Genomic DNA, 21,851 nt, shown 5'->3' with positions numbered 1-21,851 from the left:
CCCCCCTCCCAGACAAGCAGCAGAACTCTTCTGGTGCTCATTACAAGTGAAAAAAACCAACAACACATTACATGCTTCTGCAGTTGTGTGTGAATATTAACATGAGTCATGCAAATTGCCGAAGGTTTTGCACACGCTATTCAGCCGGGCTTGTAAAGATTAGTGGTGCCTGTTGACTTGAAAACCCATATTTGAAATGTGATCATGTGAACAACCAAGCAAAGGATTAATTGAGGAGAAAATTCTTTCCGACAGGCTTTTAACTGCTGTGCTCAGATATAAAAAACTGTCCATTAAAAACATTAATAACTCTATACCCATTTCAGTTCATCTGAGATTATCCCTGTGGAAGAGACTCTTAGTTTCATAATTTCTTCAAAATACAAGTGGTGGGAGAGGCCAGCAGCTTGTTATTTCCAGTTTAAACCATGAAGCATACGCCCTTGTTGTGTGAAAGATGACTGTGGCGTGTAATATTAATTATACCAACATCTGCTCAGAGAAACTGCAGGAAGTGACAAAAATGATTGCACTTGGGGATGCAATTCTACTAAAATCGAACAAAAACAACCATATAATGTGCATAATGACAGTGTGAAGAACATTGTGAAATATAATTCAGAGTATTGCCTGTTGCTCTTTGAAAAAAAAAAAAAAATAGAAACAATGGAAGTATGAAGATACTGGAATATTACACCGTAATTCTGAAACCATTGCAATTCATCTGCTGCTAAAACAGCCTCCCCTCTTCTGGGAAGGCTTTCCACAAGGTTTTGGAACCTGGCTGCAGGGGATTTACTCCCGTTCAGCCATAAGAGCATTAGTGAGGTTGGACAGTGATGTTGAGTGATAAGACCTGGCTATAGCAGTCGGCAATTCAGTTCATCCTAAAGGTATTGGGAGTTGTTGAGGTCAAGGCTCTGCGTAAGTTCTTCCACACCAAACTGAAAAACCATTTCTTTAAGGGTCTGTCTTTTGTAACCCCATCTCAGAGAAATCACTTTCACAAAGTACTCATTTGTTTTTCCTGTGACATTGTGGTGAGAAATGTGCAGCAATTGCTATGTAAATGTATAATATGTAATGAGAACATACATTAAATATGCATTAACAATGCACATTACTTACCTACCTATTTTTATAATTTCTTCCCCTTTTAATCTTAATTTCATCACTGTCATGTTCATGTAGCTGCTTTGGGGTCCGTTCCTAATGCAAACATTAATATTTGTAATAATGCATCAGGTTAGAGGTACAATTTACAGCATTAGAGAGTCAAATTCATATCCACCCACATTTGGTATAGTAACTGAAATATCTCTAATGGAATCGATATTGAATCAAGTCGAATTGTATTGGAAATCTCATTGAATCAGGACCTGGGAACCAACTCTCAAGCATTCAGTACCATTAAATTACCATTATTCTCTAAAACTATGCCAATGATACAAACAACTGCCTTCCTCGCAACTCAGAAAAAAAATAGGTGTGATTTGGTTACTTGATTACCGCTAAATGAAAAAGCAGCTGTATATTCCTGCCCTCTTTTTTTTTTCTTTTTTTTTTGTACTTCACACTGAATCTTCATTTACACTAAATTTCAGACTGGAGCAGATAATCATACATCACTTCAAGGAACAAACTGTTTTCCTTTTACACATTTCTGGCAGTAGAATGAGCTGATAAAGTCACTGGAGAGGGCCTTCGGCAAAGTTGTTTTGAGCTTTCCTCACATATTTATTGCTTAAACAGATTGCTATTGAAGAAAATATGAAGACACACTGTGTTGTGAATGATATCTGAACTGCCATTACAAGATTACAAGGCACGTCTGCAAACAGGGAGCTAGAAAGCGCTCTTGTTCGCTGCTTTTGTAAGCCCTCAACTAAAGCATGGGCCTTTTCAGAAGCCCTCTATCACTGCTATCATGAGAATATATTACTTGTATGTGCAAGAGTCATTAGGCAATTAATTTATTGTATAACTTCACACACCCCAGGGCCCAATTCTGTTTATGAGAGTAGATTGATAGTGAAATTATTATTCTTCAAATGAGCGGAGCTTTCTTTCATATAAGGGGAGGGTCTACATTCACTGCAGCGTAACAAGTTCAAGGATTGGTCATCTTCACTGGTGTACGAAGCAAAGACTGTTTTTCTTGGATGATAAATCTGTAAAGCGCTCGCAGTGGTTAATGATGTATAGTTACACAGAACTCACTGCAATGAGGAAAACCTGAGCACTGAGAGAGATAAGACAACAGTTTCTTTTCATGTGAAAGGAAATTCAAGTGTTCACGATACGGAACTTGACGTGTTAAAATGAAAATGACATGTTTCGAAAAGTTTTTTTTTCATGTCTTGGATTCAAGCGGTCATATGTGCCCACATTTATTAGTGATATATCTTCAGCGCAAGATTATTATTATTTTTTTTTTTTTGCTTTACATCGAGAGAAGCAATAAAAAGCCGCAATGCAGTTTTCTCTGCTAAATCATCTGATCACAGTGCTTAATTGAATACTGATGTGAAATGCAGACAGCTAGAGATAGCAGAGCAGGATTCACAATTAATTACAACACGTTACTCAGCCCATATGGACAATTTGCGTTGACTCATTTATCCTGTGTGTTGGACGTGTACCTGCTTTAAGTGTTGGGTTATTGATTAGGGATTTTCATGGTCAGCAATAGGTAGTTCGCTTCCCCAGAAAATGAATCCACGCCTGTCAACATACACAACTATGCAGCGACCGAGCAGTTTTATAATTAAACAGGTTTTGACTTGTAATATGTATTCCATCAGAAAATGAAATCAGAGCCATTCCCCTCTGGCTACAGGAAATATTCAGATACAATCAATAAAGGCTGCAGAGGTGTGTTCAATAGCAGAGGTTCAGGAAGGCAACGTTAATTTACATTTTAAGGCAGTAAATATTGACATATATGGTAAAAGGACAACAAGGAACTTAAGGTTCAACAAACCATAGAGTCTATGCATTGCTTTGCAAATATACATTTATCAGTTAATAAACATGTGCATGGGGACAGTGTGGTGCACGGTATTGCTCTCGGTGCATTATCCAGTCAGCAAATTTTCTCTGGCAAAGATGCGGGCCACACAAACAGCCAAGCTGTGGCACACATTTGGTAGGGAATGTGTGACATGACACTGACGTACCATTACCAAAACAACACCTGCTGGGAATAACTGGTGTGGCTTGTAACTGGACCTCCTGCAGAAATTTCAATTTCACCCTTCAACCAGTGGGTTGATACTGTGGTACTGTGTGGATTTATGTGCACAGAGGCTGCACACAAAGGCATTTGTTGAGCAGGTATAGTATGGATTTCAACATTCCTGCCATCCCTCAGGTGCAAGAGGTGCAGCTGTAGCAGGCCAATGTGGCTTCCTGAGCATCAAGCATATGCTGCCTGAAAGCAAATGGTTGGTTTCCATGGTGCTACAGTCACACCTCTATTATATGGGCCCCTCAGCTGTTTGTTCTTATTATTTAGACCAGAATTGTGTCTCTCATTGCTCTCAGCACATCAGCGCAGCTTTCGGAAAAAAAAGCATCACAGAAAACACAAAGGCTGTTTTTGGTTTTATTCCGCAGACTTGGTGTCACAGAAAATGTGACCTCAACACTGTCAAAGCCGTTTGTGGGAGCGATCAAGTGTGACCGCTTCAGGAGTTAATCATTGTCCATGTTTTGAAATTCATTCTTCTTCTTCCCTGCATGTCCTATCCCAAATGATCCACACAGAAAACTGAAAACATTTGCTTTCATATTCACAAAACTATGTTAATATATGTGTGTGAAGTCCCAGTAATGCACATTAAACATTTAAAACAATGGAAATTGTTTTCCACGGCAATGAATGAAACCTACATCGAGTGATAACGGCGAAGAAGCTGCACATCTCCATCTCCCTCAAGAGTAACGTCTGTTATCTGTTTAGGGCAGCGGACATCTTTTTGTGTTTAACACCCTTGTCTTCTAAATTAATTGCAAATTGCTGTGTGACACTGAAGCACTCAGTCATTCCATGAAATTACTTGGAAAAAACCATGTGGAAGAAGGTGACTCGACTTTATTCACTGAATCTTGCTTTAGTGCCTAGATTTTCTTTTCTTGTTGACATTTATTCAAAGAAGTATTTTGTGCTTATTTGAATTCAAACTCAAATCCATTCGCGTGACAATTCGAATTTCAGAACATTAAGGTCTTCTGCAGCAAAAACACAAATGAAAAGAAGCTTAAGTCAAGTTATCTGTTGGATTTATTTATTTATATATTTATTTTTCCAGGATGTTTTACATATGTTTTATTTAGGTTACTTTACATACGTTGCTGTTTAATTGAACTGATCTCTCTTACCCTCCCAGAATAGGGCAGAACACGTGAGGATAACAATAGAAGAAAAAGCCTTTGGAGATTAAGGTTTAATATTTGGTTTTATTCTATCTATAAACATTTGACACATTTCTCTTTAAGCTCTCCCTTTGGCAGCCTGGATTACACAAGTTAATCTGTATATCTCTAAAACATTATCCTGCATTTGTCATGTGTGTTTATAGCAGATTCACTTGCTGTGTCAAACTACCTCTGCTGTGGAGATTAAGGGTGTGTACAGGGGTTTACTGGAAGTGCTCAAACAGGCTACTCGGAGGGGGGGGGGGCTGAAGGCTATATTATGATTCATTCAAGGATTACATCCTCGTATCTTCTCCCATCTTGAGTATTGAAAACCAGCGAGATGTTCAATGACTTGCAACAGCCATTTCACAGCTGAGGTGTTGTCTGTCCATTTCCTCAATGATAAAGAATATCTTTCTGTAGGTTTCCGGGGCTGTAACCAGCACAAGTGCTGCAGAGCAGCCACAATAAGCACGCTAGAGGTCCTGCAGAGGCTTTCGGTGCTGCATGTTGAGATCTTCGGTTGGTGTTCACCTAATATTATGACTGCAAGTCTTTGAGTTAGTGAGAGCAGGGCGGCACTTGCCACGCTTTGATCCTGAGAATTATTAAATATACATGACAGGAACCAAACAACTCAGATGCCATCAATTGGAGCCATTCCTTTATAAAGACATTTATCAGGAGGTTGTTTAGTCTGTTTTTTTTTTTTGTGTGTGTTTTCTTTCGGACAGCACATTGAACACATGCGCTCATGGGTCCTTTTCAAGGTGGACCCTGTCTCTGATGCCTTCAATCGTTTGCAGTTATGAAACTCCAGGAGGAGAAGAAGGCCATTGAGATTAAGGTGTTTGATTAAATCCAACAGTGATTAAATAACCAACCATTATATGACTGTAGCAAATTAATTTCCCCAGTGTCATGTCAGCCTGGCTAACACAGTGTACCTGTGGAGCCAACTGTGCACTGCTGATATTAGCTGTAGTCTCTGGAGTCATGGGAGTGCCACAAAAAAGTAAATCTTTTCTTGGTGGCATGGTGGCTGAACTGGGCTGTGGACTGCCTGCTGTAGTTATCTCTCCATGCAGATGACGAGATAATGGCTGCTGCCGCACACAAGAGGGGAGCTTATACTTTCTTTCCCTCCCAAATTCAAACTGTGCATGTACAAGGCCGCATCGTGTCTACTTGCTGTTGTACTCACTAAAAAGCTCCCGCTGAAGCACGAGGAACTGACTACTGCAGAAAGGCCCTCCCAAGGCCAGATGATTGACAGCTTGGCCCATCAAGAAATAGCAAAACCAATACAGAAAAATAGTGTGTGTATTTTTTTTATTTTATTTTTTTTAAGATATACTAATGTTAACATTAAAGAAAATATTAATAATTATTCTTTTTTATTTGGTTGTTTCTCTTTATATATATATATATTTTTTTTTTTTTTTTTCCACATTTCTTTTCTTTCTTAAGCTTTTAAAGATTTATACTTTTTTATGGCACTCCCATGACTCCATAGTGTTGTACCAGCCTTGGAATAAAACAGCCTGACCGGATCTAATGTAAGGCCTCTGCACAAAAGTCAGAGTAAAAACAGAAAGCCCCCTGAGACAAACAAGAATTTAAGGATGCTTAAATTGTGTGTTGCATCCCCAAAAAGTAGCACCCTCAAAACAGAAGCTCCCTAAAAGGCTTTTTATCAGACATAAGAGAAAAAATTAATGTGCTGCTACAAGTAAACACAGAAATTCTTCCATAAAAGAACCTTTTCTGTGCTTTTCGCTGTCTGCGGTTGTAAATATAACTGTCACTCAGCACATTTAAGCATGATGTAAGTATGGCAGCTGTGGCTATTAAGCTTGTGTCAAATGAAAACACGCTCAAGGCACTCTGAACTGGTCCGAGCTGGTGTTTATACGGTAAGCAAATGGAATATTCCCCATGAAAATGAGCTTTTCTAACTGAAGAAATAGCTCTGCTTTTGTGCACATATGATACTGGGAGATAAATATCTTATAAATGATGGCTCGCATGGCAGGTGAACTATTTCAGCTTTTTTTTCCCCCTCCCAGCAGACTGTCTGAATTGAGCAATCTCTGCCAGCTAAAGCACAATTTGGATTAGTAAAAGCCCCACTGATAGGTCAGCTTAGCCCGTAATGGAGCAGCTTAGGCCTTGTCTGCATGATTATAACATTCTCAGCAGCCTATTTCCTTGCATCCAGATGTTACAGCACAAACATCTATGCGTCGTTATAAGCCCGACACAATTTTAGATCACAGGGACATAAAATGGTACACCATTTGAAACCATCTTTGCATATATGTTATATTTTGACAAGAAACCTAATTGCAACTGTAATGCTGATTCTTATAAATTTCCAAATAATTTCTTGTAGCTGTATAACATTTTAGGCAATACTCATTTGCCACATTCTATTTATTGTGCAAGTTATTATCTCGGACGTGATGTCGCTGTTTTATCTGTTTGCTGAATCAAAGCATCATAATGTCAACTTCAACAGTATTTTGAACGACTTTAGATACAGCAGACATTTCAGCTGTGACACTTCATTTACAAATGCTGGCATATGAAGGAAGCCTTTAAGTGAGTTGATATTTAGCAGCTCAGTCATTTTGTACACTTTCTGCATTTGAATAGCCATGAAATCTAGTTCAGAAACTTCTCAAACCTTTCAGTAGAAATGTATTTTTAACAGTTTTAAAGGTTCATAAGTGGTGTTGTCAGTGATGGAAATCTGTTGAAAAGGAGATTACTTGAAAAATCAATTTTCTTTTTTTTCTTGCAAATGACAGTCCACATGTTTGTGTGAACTGCTCTGTGTTTTGTTATATTCAGTGTCTGGCTGAAGAAATCCCCCAGGCTCCTCTGATAACAGGTTTCACTCTCTGGACTTTTACCTTCATCATTTACAATACAGACAAATCCACTGTTAATGTTAAAAGAAGAGTTCTCACAAAAGTTAACAAGTGTACAATACTATATTTCCACCAAACTGTCCCCGTCACATCAGTCCGGGAATCAATCTCTGTCCATTTCTCAATGGAAAATACTTTTACTGCAGGTTTTATTTACAACTTTCAAATATTATAGTGAGAGTTTATGAGCAACACATGCAGGCAGCAACACTTTTCCAGCAGATCGCTGCAGGGCAGCCTGCGGTGCCATGAATGCAGAACATCTAGGAACAATGGGTGGAAGCAAAGTATAATTGTTCGGCACTGGGATTATCCTGCACAAGATCATTGAGGTGATCAGTGGCCATTTCCTTGCTCTCTAATATATTAGAGTTGTCTATTATTTAAACTTTTTTAAAATTCCCAGGCCTTAGCCAGATGAGTTGTGTTGTTCTTGTTTTTTAGGAAGGAGTTAATATCTCCCTTTCACCAGTATGAAACAACCGTGTCTGCAACTGAAATGTTTGAATGTTCTGTATCTGTAAATTTTGGTATTGCCACATAGCCAACATTAGCATTAACAGCTGTTTACTTAGCAGTCAGTATCAAACTTCATTCCTTTCTTGCTTCCAGCAATGGAAAGCAACACCAATGTTTTCTCTTGTCTCTATCATGCCTTTTCTTCTACTGAAGTTAGCATGAAGTTACCTCATCACTTTCCAACAGCAACTCACTGTAGCCTCCAATCTTTCCTGAAGACGAAGCGCTTCTCAGAGGTCGTATTATGACCTCTTGTCTTGTAAACACAACGAAGGCCGAAGTTCTTGTCAAGCAACAATCCCCACCACCCGCTCTCGGCAAAAACCATATTCAGCAGCAGAGAAAACTTACAAATAGCCCCTTTAATACTGTTTCACATGAATTTCATTTCTAAGCTAAAAATGGGTTCACCCACCTACACAAAAATAAATGTATTGATTGATTAGTTGGTGCAAATCTGTCCAGACACAATAACCTGAATTCAAAAAGTTCCTGGCGTTTCTAAAATAAACACTGATCAGTTTCATCCCAGTGTTAGTTTTGCCACATTTTAGCCTTTTCCCCACATCTACTGAGGACCCATTTCCATCCTGTTTCTCCTCTAACGCCTCAGACAGCATTAATATTTTACAGTGTGTAGAGGGCTGGGCCAGCCTGCCCAGATGACCTGCCACAGCAGCTGAAAAGAATTTAACTTGTGCCACAGCGTTTGATTGGTATTTAAGGTGCCTTTGCAGCACACTACACACCTTTGTGCATTTTGTGTGTGTTAAACATATGCGCAAGATTTTTATGCGAAGAAACAGAGACAGGGAGCAGGTAAATCTATCACACAAAAGGTAATGGATACACTTTATTTCATGCCTTCCTCTTTTAATCTGTTGGGCGACACATTCGCAAGCATAGGTATGTTGGAAATATTCCTCAGTGTGGAACTATATATAAAATACCCAGAGCCTATAGGTGATATTTAAAAGGATTTAATGCACACCTGCAGTGCTCAGTGAGGATCACATTACCACAAATAACCACAGAGCAACTTACCGAAATCATCGTCACGCTGTATAGTAACTTATCACACATGATTCACACCGTGTTTAAAATGTGATACATTGTTTACGAAGGGTCATCAGTGCAGTCTCATAAATATGATTTGGATTGTCTGAACTCATCTAAGATCACACACACCAACACGCTGCCAAACTCACCCAATAGAATTGACTCCGACCCTTCCTCAAGAGAGAAACTCATTTCCGTTTGTCACATCTAGTTGCTGACCAGTTGCAGCAGCAAACTGCTGATAAAACACAACATTTTGCTTTTTTTAAACTCCTTTTAAATCCTTGGGAGATGCACCAGAATTTAAATAGCAGAATCAATACACATTCCACTGCTATTCCATGTCAGTGTGCTGCTGCTGCTGCTGCTGCTGCTGCTGCTGCTGATGCTACTGCACATGTGCCAATTATAACAGGGGGTCAAACATGAGTCACAATGCATTGGTTGCACTTATGGTGATGGGAGATTCTGCTGCAGTGGAAATATATAAGAATTACGATCCAATGACTTTTATTCAGTTATTAGTCCACTATTGTTATTCATTAAATCACCTCAATGATTCAATTTAGGAGGAAAGAAATGAAATGGAGACGGGTGTAGGCCTATAGTGTTAATGATCTTAATGGATGCATAACAACGAGGTAACACACACGCCATTAGTAAATCTTTCAAGGCTTTTTTCTTTTTTTTCTGTTTTTGCCAGACCAGCACTTCACAGGAGCTGGTACGGATGATCAAGACCTGACCTCATCTTCACTGGCTCTAAAAGAAAGAGAGATACGTGCTAGAGGCAGTTCTCGTCACTGTTGGATTGGACGTTTAACCACAGCCATTAGTCCACTGTGGAATTCAAACATAAAACCTGGAGCCTGTATAGATGAAGACGCTTGAATCATAATGTACTCCACATTAGTTTTAATTGAATGTTACGGTTAGCAAGTTAGGTAAGGTACTTAACCCCTTTCCTGCTGATCATTTTATAAATATTTTAGGGGCTGTGGATGAAATGTATCTTTGTCATCTTCATCTTCCTGCTCTTTTTAGCACAAGACTCCAACACCATTTATCCCTGTGAAATACCTGCTGAGCTTGAAACAAGAGCAAGGGTAAAGCTCTTGTCTGTGATCAAGCGCAAAATGCAGTAAAACCAGTAATGTCTATCATAACTATTAAAATTCTCTTAAATTAAACATGTTAAATCTTCTTGTGCTTGTAATTTACCTTCGCAGGTTTATACTTCTTACTCTTACTATAGCTTTAAAAATGTTGGTATCCTAACAAATTAATTTAAAGTTCGTCTGCAGTTTTAAAATACTCTGCCATGATTAATATTTTCTTTAACATGGATTTCCCACATAAAAAGACAAAAAAAAAGAAAGAAGGAAAACTGTGGCTGGAAGCACATCTACACTTACTTATGCCTTATGCCCCGCCCACCACCGCTGCTTGCGCTAGGTTGACCGATGAAAGAGCAGCATGTATCAAGATGGTTAGCGGAGCCTCAGTCACACAGACTCAGGTGAGGAGTCTGTTGTGACCAAAATCAGCAAGTACCAGATGTATCAGAACAGTTAGCGTAGTTAGCATCTTTTATTTGTTTATGTTGTTTGTTAGCTTGGAGCTGGCAGTGGCTGACACAGTGTTAGTGGTTGTGCTAATTCAAACTCTCGCCCTCTGTACTGACAAGGTTTTGGGTCGTCGCCCCCCCCCGTCTTCACAAGTTGATGGGATTGGTTCCTTAGGTATGTGATGTATGACTCCCTGGCTGTCTGAATCTGTTTTTATGAGACATTGATTTAGACAGTTCAAGGTGGAAATACTCAATCATGGTGCTGACTGATTATTTCACTCATGTCTTGTGTTATATAAGAAACATCATATGGACATGTTAACAAGGTTAAACACTTGATTTTCATTTGAGGGGAACTTTAAAGAATAAATAAAACCAGTGAAACCAGTGACAATAAATAGTCAACTTAAAGTCTATAACCTCTCGTAAAATGTCTGAAGGCTGATAAAATATGTAAAAACCAGTGGTAATATTACCGTTCCCTCGACAGACAAAGACCGACGCTGACATTTCCTAACTGTTTTATGGCAGACATTACCAATATCTGCAATATGAGAAATGGCAAAAGTAACAAGTGTGCCTGCTGTAACATTTCCCTGATATTCATCCTGACATTTTCTGACGTAACTTAAATTTCTCTAAAAGTAGAAAATTTCAGCTGATTCTCTGAATGTACTCCTGTCTGTATTACCTGATATATGCACTAATGTCTCGCACAGAAAATGGAAAAAGAGTTTGTGCAGCCTCCTGTTTTGCAGTGTCACACTGACCTACAGGTCCATAATGAATTGGAAAAAATGAAGAAAAAAGTGGCTGTGATAGGTAATTTCTCGGAAAGGTTCACGTCCAGGTGTCAGCAGCAGTTTATATCCACTGTAGCCACTTGTTTACACCCCCCAATAATTGATGCCCTTCAATCTTGTCAAGTCTGTCAAGTACAAAGTCTCATGAATATGTCATGTAATATATGAGCTTACATGAGCAAATACAGGAGAATTTGTGTAAAATGCTGCGATCGGACAGGTGCAGAGTTTATCTGTGGTCAGCTTTAGCGAAATGATTGGATCCTGAAGTACCGGCCATTTTTCTCAGGCAAGGAAATCTATCATGTTCAAACTGTCATATTAATTGGTTCTGCTTAACTGAGCTGGATCTGCAGCATTTCCAGGATGTAAATTTTAGCCTTTGACTCTGACGTATTCAGGTGTGACTTCCAATTACAGGAGACGCAGAGATGTATGAAAAACTCTTTATTGTTTCATGTAGTAGGTGCAATGCTTTATGTTTTTAAACTCATATCAAATTATATGATATTCCATGAACTGACACCGCACATTAAACAATACGTATGTTGTGTCTCAGGTAATAGTTTTCCGCTCGCATTCAGAGGAAGTGCTTGTTGTTGCTGCAGCGCGGGGACCGGGCACATCACGACTGCTTGTTTTTGTAGTGGCAACATCAATAACAGAATATTGAGGGCAATTGTGATCAAATTGAATGAGTGTAGCCTGAAGTGCTCTCATCAGCTCATCCAAAGGCAAATAAACAAACACGCAAATAACAATAAAAGAAGAAAATCATCTTTCAGAGGAGTGGCAGGCTGCTGTTGTACTATTAGAACCCAGATGATCACATTATGTAAGAATATTATTTTAGGTTTAGGGTCTGTTCTGTATATTTAGGTTTGTGAGGAGAAATCACTGCCTTTTTTTTTATAGTCTGTAAACGTTAAAACTAGACACTGAAGTTGAAAACAGCAATATCCTTTGAGTCTTTGATGTGAGATAAGATTGCTTCTATTCTCTCCACGGACTTTAATACAAGTTAAAAATAGATTTTCAGGCTCATATACACTGTTATGGACTAATGATGCAGGGCGATGCAGCACCCCAAACATCCTCAGAGTCTCTCTCATCGCCACTTTTCGTGATGTTTTATGTCCAAAGGGCATCTGAACACAGCCTCAGATGTCAGCGCTGCAGTCTGGTGATGTGGGGAGAGAAGTACCTGGCTTGCCCACAGTTGGAAGTGGGACAGTCTTTAGGGGATCTCAGGAAGAGAGCAGGGAATAAGGTTTTTGATCAGGACCAGCTGTCACTTCTGTCCTCAACTATTCTGTCAAAGCCCACAGTCCTGCAGCAGTATAAGTATAATGGGCTTATAGAGTGGGGAGGCTGTGTTGTGTTTTAATTAGTCTCACCATTTTTATTCTTCTTGCCATTCAACAAACACCGGCTTGCTTTGCCAGTGGAGAAATCAACAGTAACAATTGCTGATTAATGACAGGATAATCTGGCATATATCCCATTGCCAGACTTAAAACGTTACATTTAATTAGTGAGAAAAAATAAAGAAGATGGAGATGGAGCCTCTGTGATGCATTGCTGGGATCTTTTCCAAAAGCTGACCAAGATGTTTTTGTGCCTAAACCGACAAACCGAACCGTGACCGTTCCACAACCCTAACCATTGTGTCCATTACAACGAGCACAAGTCCTCAAACTGAACAACCGTACCAACCGTACCAACCTATGTCGCCATGGTTACTGTGATAACGGTCACGGCATGGTTAGCTCAAGGAAAAGAAGAAGAATATGGAGGGGTAATAGGTGTGAGTGAGGAGTGTCAGGGCGATGCGGCTTTTGTAGTTGAATTTCCAACAGAGTTTCATAAAATATCCAGTATCTGAATTAAAGATTTGTGAAGGCAGAAAAGCACCAGGAAGATCTAATGAAACACGCTGCTGCTTCAAGCTCACTCAAGATCATATTCGTTTGCAACCTGCACGGAGCAGCGCACTGTCCGATTTTAACCTTTTTCTGACTGACAACTTGCACGAGACTAACAGGTATGCATCAAACAAAACTATTTAACCTGCTGTAGGTCTATGTATATTACACAACTAGATCCAGCGGATAGCTCCGAGGCAAGCCGACCTAAAGGATGCTTTCACTACACTCGGGCTAAAAGGTCAGATGGAGATGGAGAAAAACAAAAACAAACCAAACTCTCCACTATTATTTGAGCCTGATCTGATCACTGAGAATGTCAGCGTACTCGGTGTTTGTTTTCCTCCTAAAAGTTGCACCTTAACCGTGACAAAACAATGCCTCCCACTCCATAACAGACCCTCTAGGACCCTTTGCTCTGGCCTGTAGGCTTGTTTTTGTGTGTGCCAAACATGTACGCATCCACTCGTGGAGAGCAGAGTGAGGAATGACTCATATGACCGACAGTTTTTTTTTTTTTTTTTTCCTCCACTTCTCAGTAAACCAATGTCTTTGTTCGTTGCACTGCTGTAATCGCAGACGTGTCACTCAGGGTGTAATAATGGGATTAATCATTGCAAACTGACCACAGTGCCGCTCACTTCAAACGTCCTGAGAGACTGTTGTTGCTGAATAGCCACTTGCACCCTCGACTGATATTTGCAGTCAGACTCTGAGTAACATTACTATTCATTTTTCTATCTACTGTCCGTCTGCACTGACAGTTGAGGCTCTGCTTTACTGACAAAATATCACACACAAACGTTTTATTTATTTATTTATTCAAAACATACTAAACATAAAATTTTTCAACGTCTGCTTTATTAAACCAAAATAACATATGTTTCCTGCACAAATGGCAAAGATTCTCGCACCTCCGTGACAGACACATTTCTCTCTGTTACTGAGACAACACTGGCAGAACACAAAAAAATGAGATATTTCATTAGTTCACACTTCAAAATCATCATGTTATTTATTTATTTATTTATTTATTTTAGGAATTATTTAGAGGATCACAGCAGTCTGCCCACATCTCTGGCACCGTCTCCAAAATGTGTCTTTCCGAGGACTCGGGAGCTTATTATGAGTGGACTCCTTTAGAATAATTGATTGTATTTGACATGGCATGGAGGAAGCTTGGCGGATTGATACTCTGCAGCCGAGCCGTGATCAATCCAAATGAGAGACTGGGGAAGCTTTTATTTCTCTGCCGGAGTTTATTAGAAACAACTGAGCTTCTCTGGAGAAACTCTATTCCTCCAGAAACAGCTTGGACCTATTAGTATCTGGGAATGTAAATTAGCGTGATCCCTCACCTCATCATGCCTCAAAATATTCCCCATGCACGAGTTTGACAGAGCATAATGAAACATTGAGTTAAATGCCTGGGCATGTTCCAGAGCACTTTTGCGGTGGGCGGTTTAGGCAAGAGTTGTGATTATCTGCAAAGATTCCTCTCTTAATAAATACAAAAAAAATCGCTGTTATTTGGTAGACTGCATGTTCCGAATGACGAATCAACCTTTGGAGATGCCCGGGCATCATCTGGGTCTGAATTTTGTGTGGACTGGGTGTGAGGTGGATTTCCTATCTAAGTTATGGTACACAGCCTTCGACACAGCTAGTAAAATGTAGTTTTAAAGCTTTATTTTCTGTGTTATGCAGCATTGGTTAATGCTGTGGCTGCATTTAATGGATCTGACCTTTGTCAGTATTTTTATTTTTTTTTTGCAAATTATAGAACAGTTTTAAGAATGCATTCAAAGGAAATGTTAACTTTATTCTTTGTAGTGAAGCAACACTTCTGCATTTTTTACTGTATCTCTCAATGCAGTTATGCTCCCGCAGGAATCCTGCTGCATGCCTCATAAAAAGTTTCTCCAAGTGTGAAGCACCTGTATCTTCACACTTCTGTTTGCTGTGTTAATGAAGCTGTGGACATGTGCTGAAATGCAAGAAAGTAAATGTCACATGGTGCGTTTTCGGTCTGAGGGTAGTAAACAGCAGATGGTTTGCCGGGCCTCTTTAGCGCTATGGATTTTATTTGCCTACCCACCTGAATGACCTGTGTTGAGCTGAACAGCTGATGCAGTGAAAAAAACAAAAGCAAGAGTTAACTTGTTTACTCCAGTTCCACTAGACTGCAAGGCCAGGGGAGTCATTTGCCATGCACGGAGAAATTAGCTTGTTTATCAGCACATGGATTTTTATTTATTTTTTTATATTTTTTTTATCCTGCCTCGCTGTCCCACTGACATTTTAGATGTACATGATCCATGACTGATTCCCAATCAAAAGCATAATTTGCCTCGTGCATTTTTCATTGTTTTATAATTAAATGTATCATGATTAGCGCTGGGCCCGATGAGGGCAATAGCCTGTTATGCGCGTTCCTTCAAAAAGGTAACCTTGAACGTTGTACATCTGTCCTGTCAATTGGACATGCTCCAAAGATGCACAGCACATTACCAGTGAGATGCTGCAGCTCATGTCCATACAGTAGGATATCGGTTGTTTCAAGGTGATCCGCTGCGGTATATTTGAGCAATTTTTTAAAATTTTTTATTTTTATTTTATGACCATACATGGTGATGTTGCACCCTCAGACCACCTACTGTACTTCAGAGTTAAGTGGCAAACAGAGCTGGAGTCCTTGAAAGGTTACAAAAATCTTTAGCCATTCATTACTATAAGGCAGGAAGTGTGGAAAGTGATGGAATATAATGAAAACTAATACTCTTTCTCGTTACTATGCTATCTGTAGATATGTTTAATATCCCATTACAGGCCCACAAGTAACCACAGTTCTATACTGCCAAGAGACAAACATAATCCGGAGGGAAATTACCCATCAGGAAGGCAATACTGTTACTGAGATGCAATTACCAGGCCACTTGTGAGACTTTCAGCCAAGTATCCATGGGTGCATGTGTGTGTGAGGGTGGTCGATATGTGCATAACAGCTCTTATGTTTTGCAGAGTAAATTGGATTCTTTGCTGGAGAACTGTTAATTTAGAATATGTCCAAGATGCAAATGATTGATGTGACTATATCGTTACAACTGTAGGTTTGTGGTGCGGGGAGGCCTAATGGAAAAAAAAAATATTGCAGGGAGAAAGTAATAGCTTTTATCCTAAAATTATAGAGAATTTTCTGCAACTAACTCTATGGGTATAAAAGGAATAATTTGGATTGTGGTTGGCTGTTTAATATATTAATTTCAAAGCAAACATTACTTAATTTGGAAGGAAACAAAAACGTCAGCGTGGATTCTGCTTGTCTTTACATCATATTGTGGAGCTCCTGAGCTCATATTTGTTAGTAGTTAAAAAAAAACAAAAAAAAAAAAACGGTGTGTCTCACAGAGGATTTAATGTCCCAATTTAGCACTGAATCGCATAGCCTACAAACAAAGAAAACAGCACGGATTGGAATTAACATCAGTGTAAACATTTGATAAGGATTTGCTTGAGGCAAATGCTATGCTTTATTATCGATATAAAAATAGACACTGTAGAAACAAGACTTGCTCCTGTGCGTGTACTTGCCTCTGCACCGTCGTATCCTACAACTCATTCTCGCAGACTGAGTTGAGCATAATATTTGTGGCAATGGCAAATGGCTTCCTGTTATCCCTGAGATAAATTTCTCAAGTCGCCGACATTTCTATTGTACTACAAATTATCACCTTGAATGTGATAATTAATCACTTCTGCCTTCAATGAATAGCCCCCTAACCTTAAATGTAGTGGAGAAAGGAGATTAAAAGTGCTGCCTGCGCCCATTGCAGGGGAAGTGCATGTGCATTAGAAATAAAACTGCCTGCACAGAGTGTGAGCCTGGCATGCATAATAAATGTATGACAAAACAATACCCCAGGCACCCCGGTATTAATGATATGCAGTGAACTCATTATTAAAGTTCCAAAACAGCTCCTGGAGTAACACAGATGGAGTCAATTAAGCAATGAGCATACTTGCTTGCCTGCCGTTTCATCTTCTTTCTTTTATCTCTTGCATATTACTCCATGGATGTAATTAGCTGTATGTTTCTCCTCACAACATAATGTCCAGTGATAATAACAGTTATTTTCACTTGTAATTTCAAATAATGTACTGCTTAATAAATGTACCAAATTTGCTTGCACTGTGTCCTTGGGTATTTCGCTTGCACTGCAAGAGGTGCTCAGGATAATACCGTACTAAGCTGCTTTTTTTTTTCTTTCTTTTTTCTGTCTTCTGCTGTTTGTGTTCCCAGAGACCTGATGCCTTCGACGCTGGAGGGGCAGATCACCATGGAGAAGACACCCAGCTACTTTGTGACTAACCATGCCCCAAAGCGCATCCACTCCATGGCCAGGGACATCAAGCTTATTATTGTGGTGCGTAATCCTGTCACTAGAGCCATTTCAGACTACACACAGACTTTGTCCAAGAAACCTGAGATTCCCACCTTCGAGGTTCTGGCTTTTAAGAACCGGACGCTGGGTCTTATAGATGCCTCATGGAGCGCGCTGCGTATAGGGATATATGCACTCCACTTGGAGAGCTGGATGCAGTACTTCCCTCTCTCCCAAATGCACTTTGTGAGCGGGGAGAGGCTCATCGTGGATCCCGCGGGTGAGATGGCCAAAGTGCAGGACTTCTTGGGACTGAAGCGGATCGTCACAGACAAACACTTTTACTTCAACAAAACTAAAGGATTCCCGTGTCTGAAGAAGCCAGAGGACAGCAGCACTCCCAGATGCCTCGGCAAGTCTAAAGGGAGAACTCACCCTAAAATAGACGCGGATGTGATTCGGCGGCTGCACAAGTTCTACAAACCCTTTAACATGATGTTCTACCAAATGACCGGCCAGAACTTTGAGTGGGAGCTGGAGGACGACGGCGAGTCTCGCAGCTCTCAGGACTAGTAGACCGCGGGATGGCGCAGCGCGGCCACACCACCAGCCTTCTCACACTAAAACTACTATTGTCTCGCTTCGTCTTCAGAGAGAGTTCTTGAGCACGCCAATCAGTCATGGCTGTCTTTGCAGTGTCTGTATCCATTAGCAAGAGTTTACTGACATGCTTTTTCTCTCCCTTCAGTACTAATGTTGTTGATGATGGCAAATCATTATTGTATATACTAAACATAAAATATATTTATATTTGTGAAAAGGAGATGATTTATTCCTTTTGTTTTTAAAGCATAGAGTTGATCTAAAAATCATGTTGACTATGGCAATGCATGCGATGAGTTAAGTGTCCTTACCTCATGAGCCCTAAGGGTAAACTCTGCCTGTTTTTTCCTCCCTTTACTTTCCTGCAGTTTCTTGCCCTCACACCCACTCACCAGCATTCAGTACAAAAAGATATTCTATTTCAATGGCTGAGGCCATGGAGTGCTCTGTGTTATTTCTTTCAACACTGTCCTGCTGCTTTAGAAGAGAGAGAAAAGAGAAAAATGATAGACATATAGTACAATAATCCTTCAACATGTGCTCATCTTTTCAGTTGTCCATATTCTGAGTGGAGACAATCCTTTTTTTTTTTTTTTTTTTGTCAGTCTAAGTTTAACCAAAGTGTTAATTTACTCAGTTTCAGTTTTCTGGTTGCTCTGCGCTCATTAATTGCACACATTTTCAGTAAGAGAGCTGATGTACAGTGGCCATCATTCAATAATTGGATTGTTTCACTGCATAGTTGAACATTAGCATACTGATGACCACGCACTCAGACGCGGCGCAGTATCACTGGTTTTTTTGGCATAATTTGACAACTGAATCCATGTACTACAAATACCAAGGGTCCACTGTGCATCTTGACAGAAAAAAAAAAGAAAAGAAAAAAAAAAAAACTACTTCCTGTTACCAAAATATCAGTTAACTCTTACAGTGCTTGACTGTTTGCCTCGTGACCCCCTCCTCTTGTCAAAGTAAACACATGTTAAAGAGGGTGAAGAACAACAAGCTGAGGACTGAGCAGAGGTTTGTTCACAAACATCTGCTGCAATGCGGTCTTCTGTCGTTAGAGATTAATGGCGTGTTAAATAAACCGCTGCTGCTGGAACATTGTCAATGTCAGAGAGAATTTGCTGTCACGGAAAAAGAAAAAAAAAAAAAAAATACATACATACATGCCCAGGTAAATTACCAAGCCATTACTGTATGTACTTAACTTGAATGAGATGATGTCTGCCAGGGAAATGTGCTGTAACCAGAGTTTTGCTACCAAAACACTTGTGATCAGCAGGACTAACTGGGCGGATGCTTGTGATGAAAATTAACAGGGTTTTTTTGTTTGTTTGTTTGTTTTGCTGTGAAATGCTCCTTTACTCATGCAATGAAATAACAACCTGACCTATCATCTTTTCTTTCTTTTGTTTTCGGTTTCTGCATAACTCGCTGTGCGTCTGTCTGTTGTCTCTGGACTTTTCATCAATTGAGACAATCAATACAGTCAATGAGTCAATAAATACAGTCTGCTACACATCACTTGTTGCCACAGCTATGATGCATTGCTCTGTTAATCCTCCCTAGTTCTCTGGCCATGACTGGTTGGATTGGTTCACTCTCTGCAGACCTCTCTGTCACCCTGGGGAGGCCGGCACCAGCAGCTACTTACACAGAGCAATTGATTCAATCAAAGTAAGCACTATACTGCCCTTTGTAGCACCAAGCCTGAACACTTACCTCAGAGTCTCACCATCCCAGAGTCACAACTTCCACTTTGAGGCTTTTCTGTGCAGCCATCCCTTGGTGTTTTCTTGACAATCTCTCTGTCTCTCTGCACTTTTCCCCGCTCTCCCTCTCATTCTTTCTCCCTCCTCACACACACGTCATCCTCTGAGCCAGTATGGTGCGGTGGGAAGCTTGTTTCACAAAGGTGCGGCTCTCTGTATAAAGATGAACTGAACTGCAAGCAAGACATGCTAATCATACAGTTAAGAAAAAGCCTTTATCATTATTTATTTATACATAAATTTGCCCAAGCTTTATAGCATGCATAATCCACCCTCTAAACCGCACAGACACCCCCGACTCCGAGTGTGGAGATGCGAGAAAGAAAAACCCACAGAAGGCACCCTACAGTGTTATTAGGACAGATGAAGACTCTATTTTCCATCTATGAATATGCACTTGGGCTGTCATTTGCATTTCCAGGATCACACGCACGAGGGAATTCCCCTCCAAATTTAAAACTTGGATCCCACCTCTCATTAACAGAGACGTACACACACCTTTTTTTTTTTTTAGCCTACCTCTTGCTTGTTTTAGGTGCAGGCGGAGTGCTGTGATAGCTCCTGCGAGAGTTGCAACTCATGAAAGACATGCTAAGCTGTCCTTCATGTGTTCCTCCCGGCGGGGGTCACGCCGTGTTCTTGCAGTTCATTTTGTTTTGGAGGAGCGACTGTGATGACAAACGAGCGTCGCCTGCTCATCAAACTGTCACTCCTTTAAGTGCCATCATTTCAAAATACAGTGCAAATTCATTATTTGTCAGTCTTTACTGACAATTTGGCTGACCTGAAGCAGTAATTCATGGCGTGAAAGGGCTACCTGCGTGTACCTGGAAATGATTTGCAGCTTTTGTGTTTATTTTTGCTTGAAGGGCTATAATCTGTGTATGAGAGGTGCTTTAAAGTGATGTATTTCATTTCTCTGTTATATGATCTATAATTATATACTGCTGAAGGGAATAGGGTAATGAAATGGTACAGCAAAAAAAAAAAAAAAACCCAAAAAACAGCGTGAATAGTTTTTGCTGTGGAAGGAGTTTGCACAAAAGCTTCAGAAGTAGTGAAGTCTCCATCACTAGCAACTAATTGCTTTATCACTTCATTTGAGTGAATGATTAACAGCTGTGTAAAGAGGCACAATGGTGTCTTCAACTTCTACATCTAACTTTGCTCTACCCCACTCTGAAATAGTCTCTAATGCAGTCTCTAAATGTCTTCAGTTTAAAAAAAACAAAAAAAACAAAACAAAACAGATGCAGGTTGTGCAGTTTTGGTAAAATGTTCCAAATCCTGCAAAAATAACTATGTGTGTTTGTTCATTGTTAACATACAGTAATGGTTTATCAACAGCTGTGAATCACTGCAAAACAAATATCCACAAAATGGAATAAGCTGAAAATGAGATGCAACTGTACACTCTCCCTACGCGCTCATCTATTTTCATCCATAATGAAATCATTCATTTATCCACACTGCAATTGTATCTACATGGAAATGTTCCCAAGGTGGCTTAGTCACTCATTGAATTTAACTGCTACCCATGCACCCGAATCTTATTGATCACCAAATTAAGGATTAAGCACAATCCCCTCCTTGCTTAGAGCAGTCATCTTTTTTTTTTTCCTTTTTTCAATATCTTTGTTTTCAGGTGTAAGGAGGGGGGGGGGTGGGGTGGGGGGTGGACGGTCAGAAAATGAGAACAATGCATCCAGTGGTTGCCAAGGACAACCCGCACGTTGACGACAGAACATATTGAGATTCACAACCCAAACATGAACGTCTATCTCCCCTGTTTCCCCAAGAAAAGGTCCTCGTCTCCACATTGCTAAATTTTCAATGGAACTTAAATTCATT

General features: G+C 39.9%; 1 protein-coding gene across 1 annotated transcript in view; it reads left to right on the top strand.

Moving 5' to 3' along the window:
- The window catches only part of hs3st4 (heparan sulfate (glucosamine) 3-O-sulfotransferase 4), a 76,120-nt gene extending 56,368 nt beyond the window's left edge, over positions 1 to 19,752 (top strand). Inside the window, exon 2 of the mRNA XM_023413769.2 lies at positions 17,535 to 19,752. Within this exon, the coding sequence (XP_023269537.1) occupies positions 17,535 to 18,189 (655 nt within the window). The 3' untranslated portion in view covers positions 18,190 to 19,752. The remainder of the gene's footprint in view (positions 1 to 17,534) is intronic.
- Positions 19,753 to 21,851: the final 2,099 nt, after the last annotated feature.

The sequence above is a fragment of the Seriola lalandi genome, unplaced genomic scaffold (genome assembly GCF_002814215.2).
Source record: "Seriola lalandi dorsalis isolate HSWRI2012SDOR001 ecotype SW California unplaced genomic scaffold, Sedor1 jcf7180002054519, whole genome shotgun sequence".
In the NCBI taxonomy this organism is placed as follows: Eukaryota; Metazoa; Chordata; class Actinopteri; order Carangiformes; family Carangidae; genus Seriola; species Seriola lalandi.
Note: the sequence above shows the minus strand (reverse complement) of the source record. Positions and strands in the feature narration are given on the sequence as shown.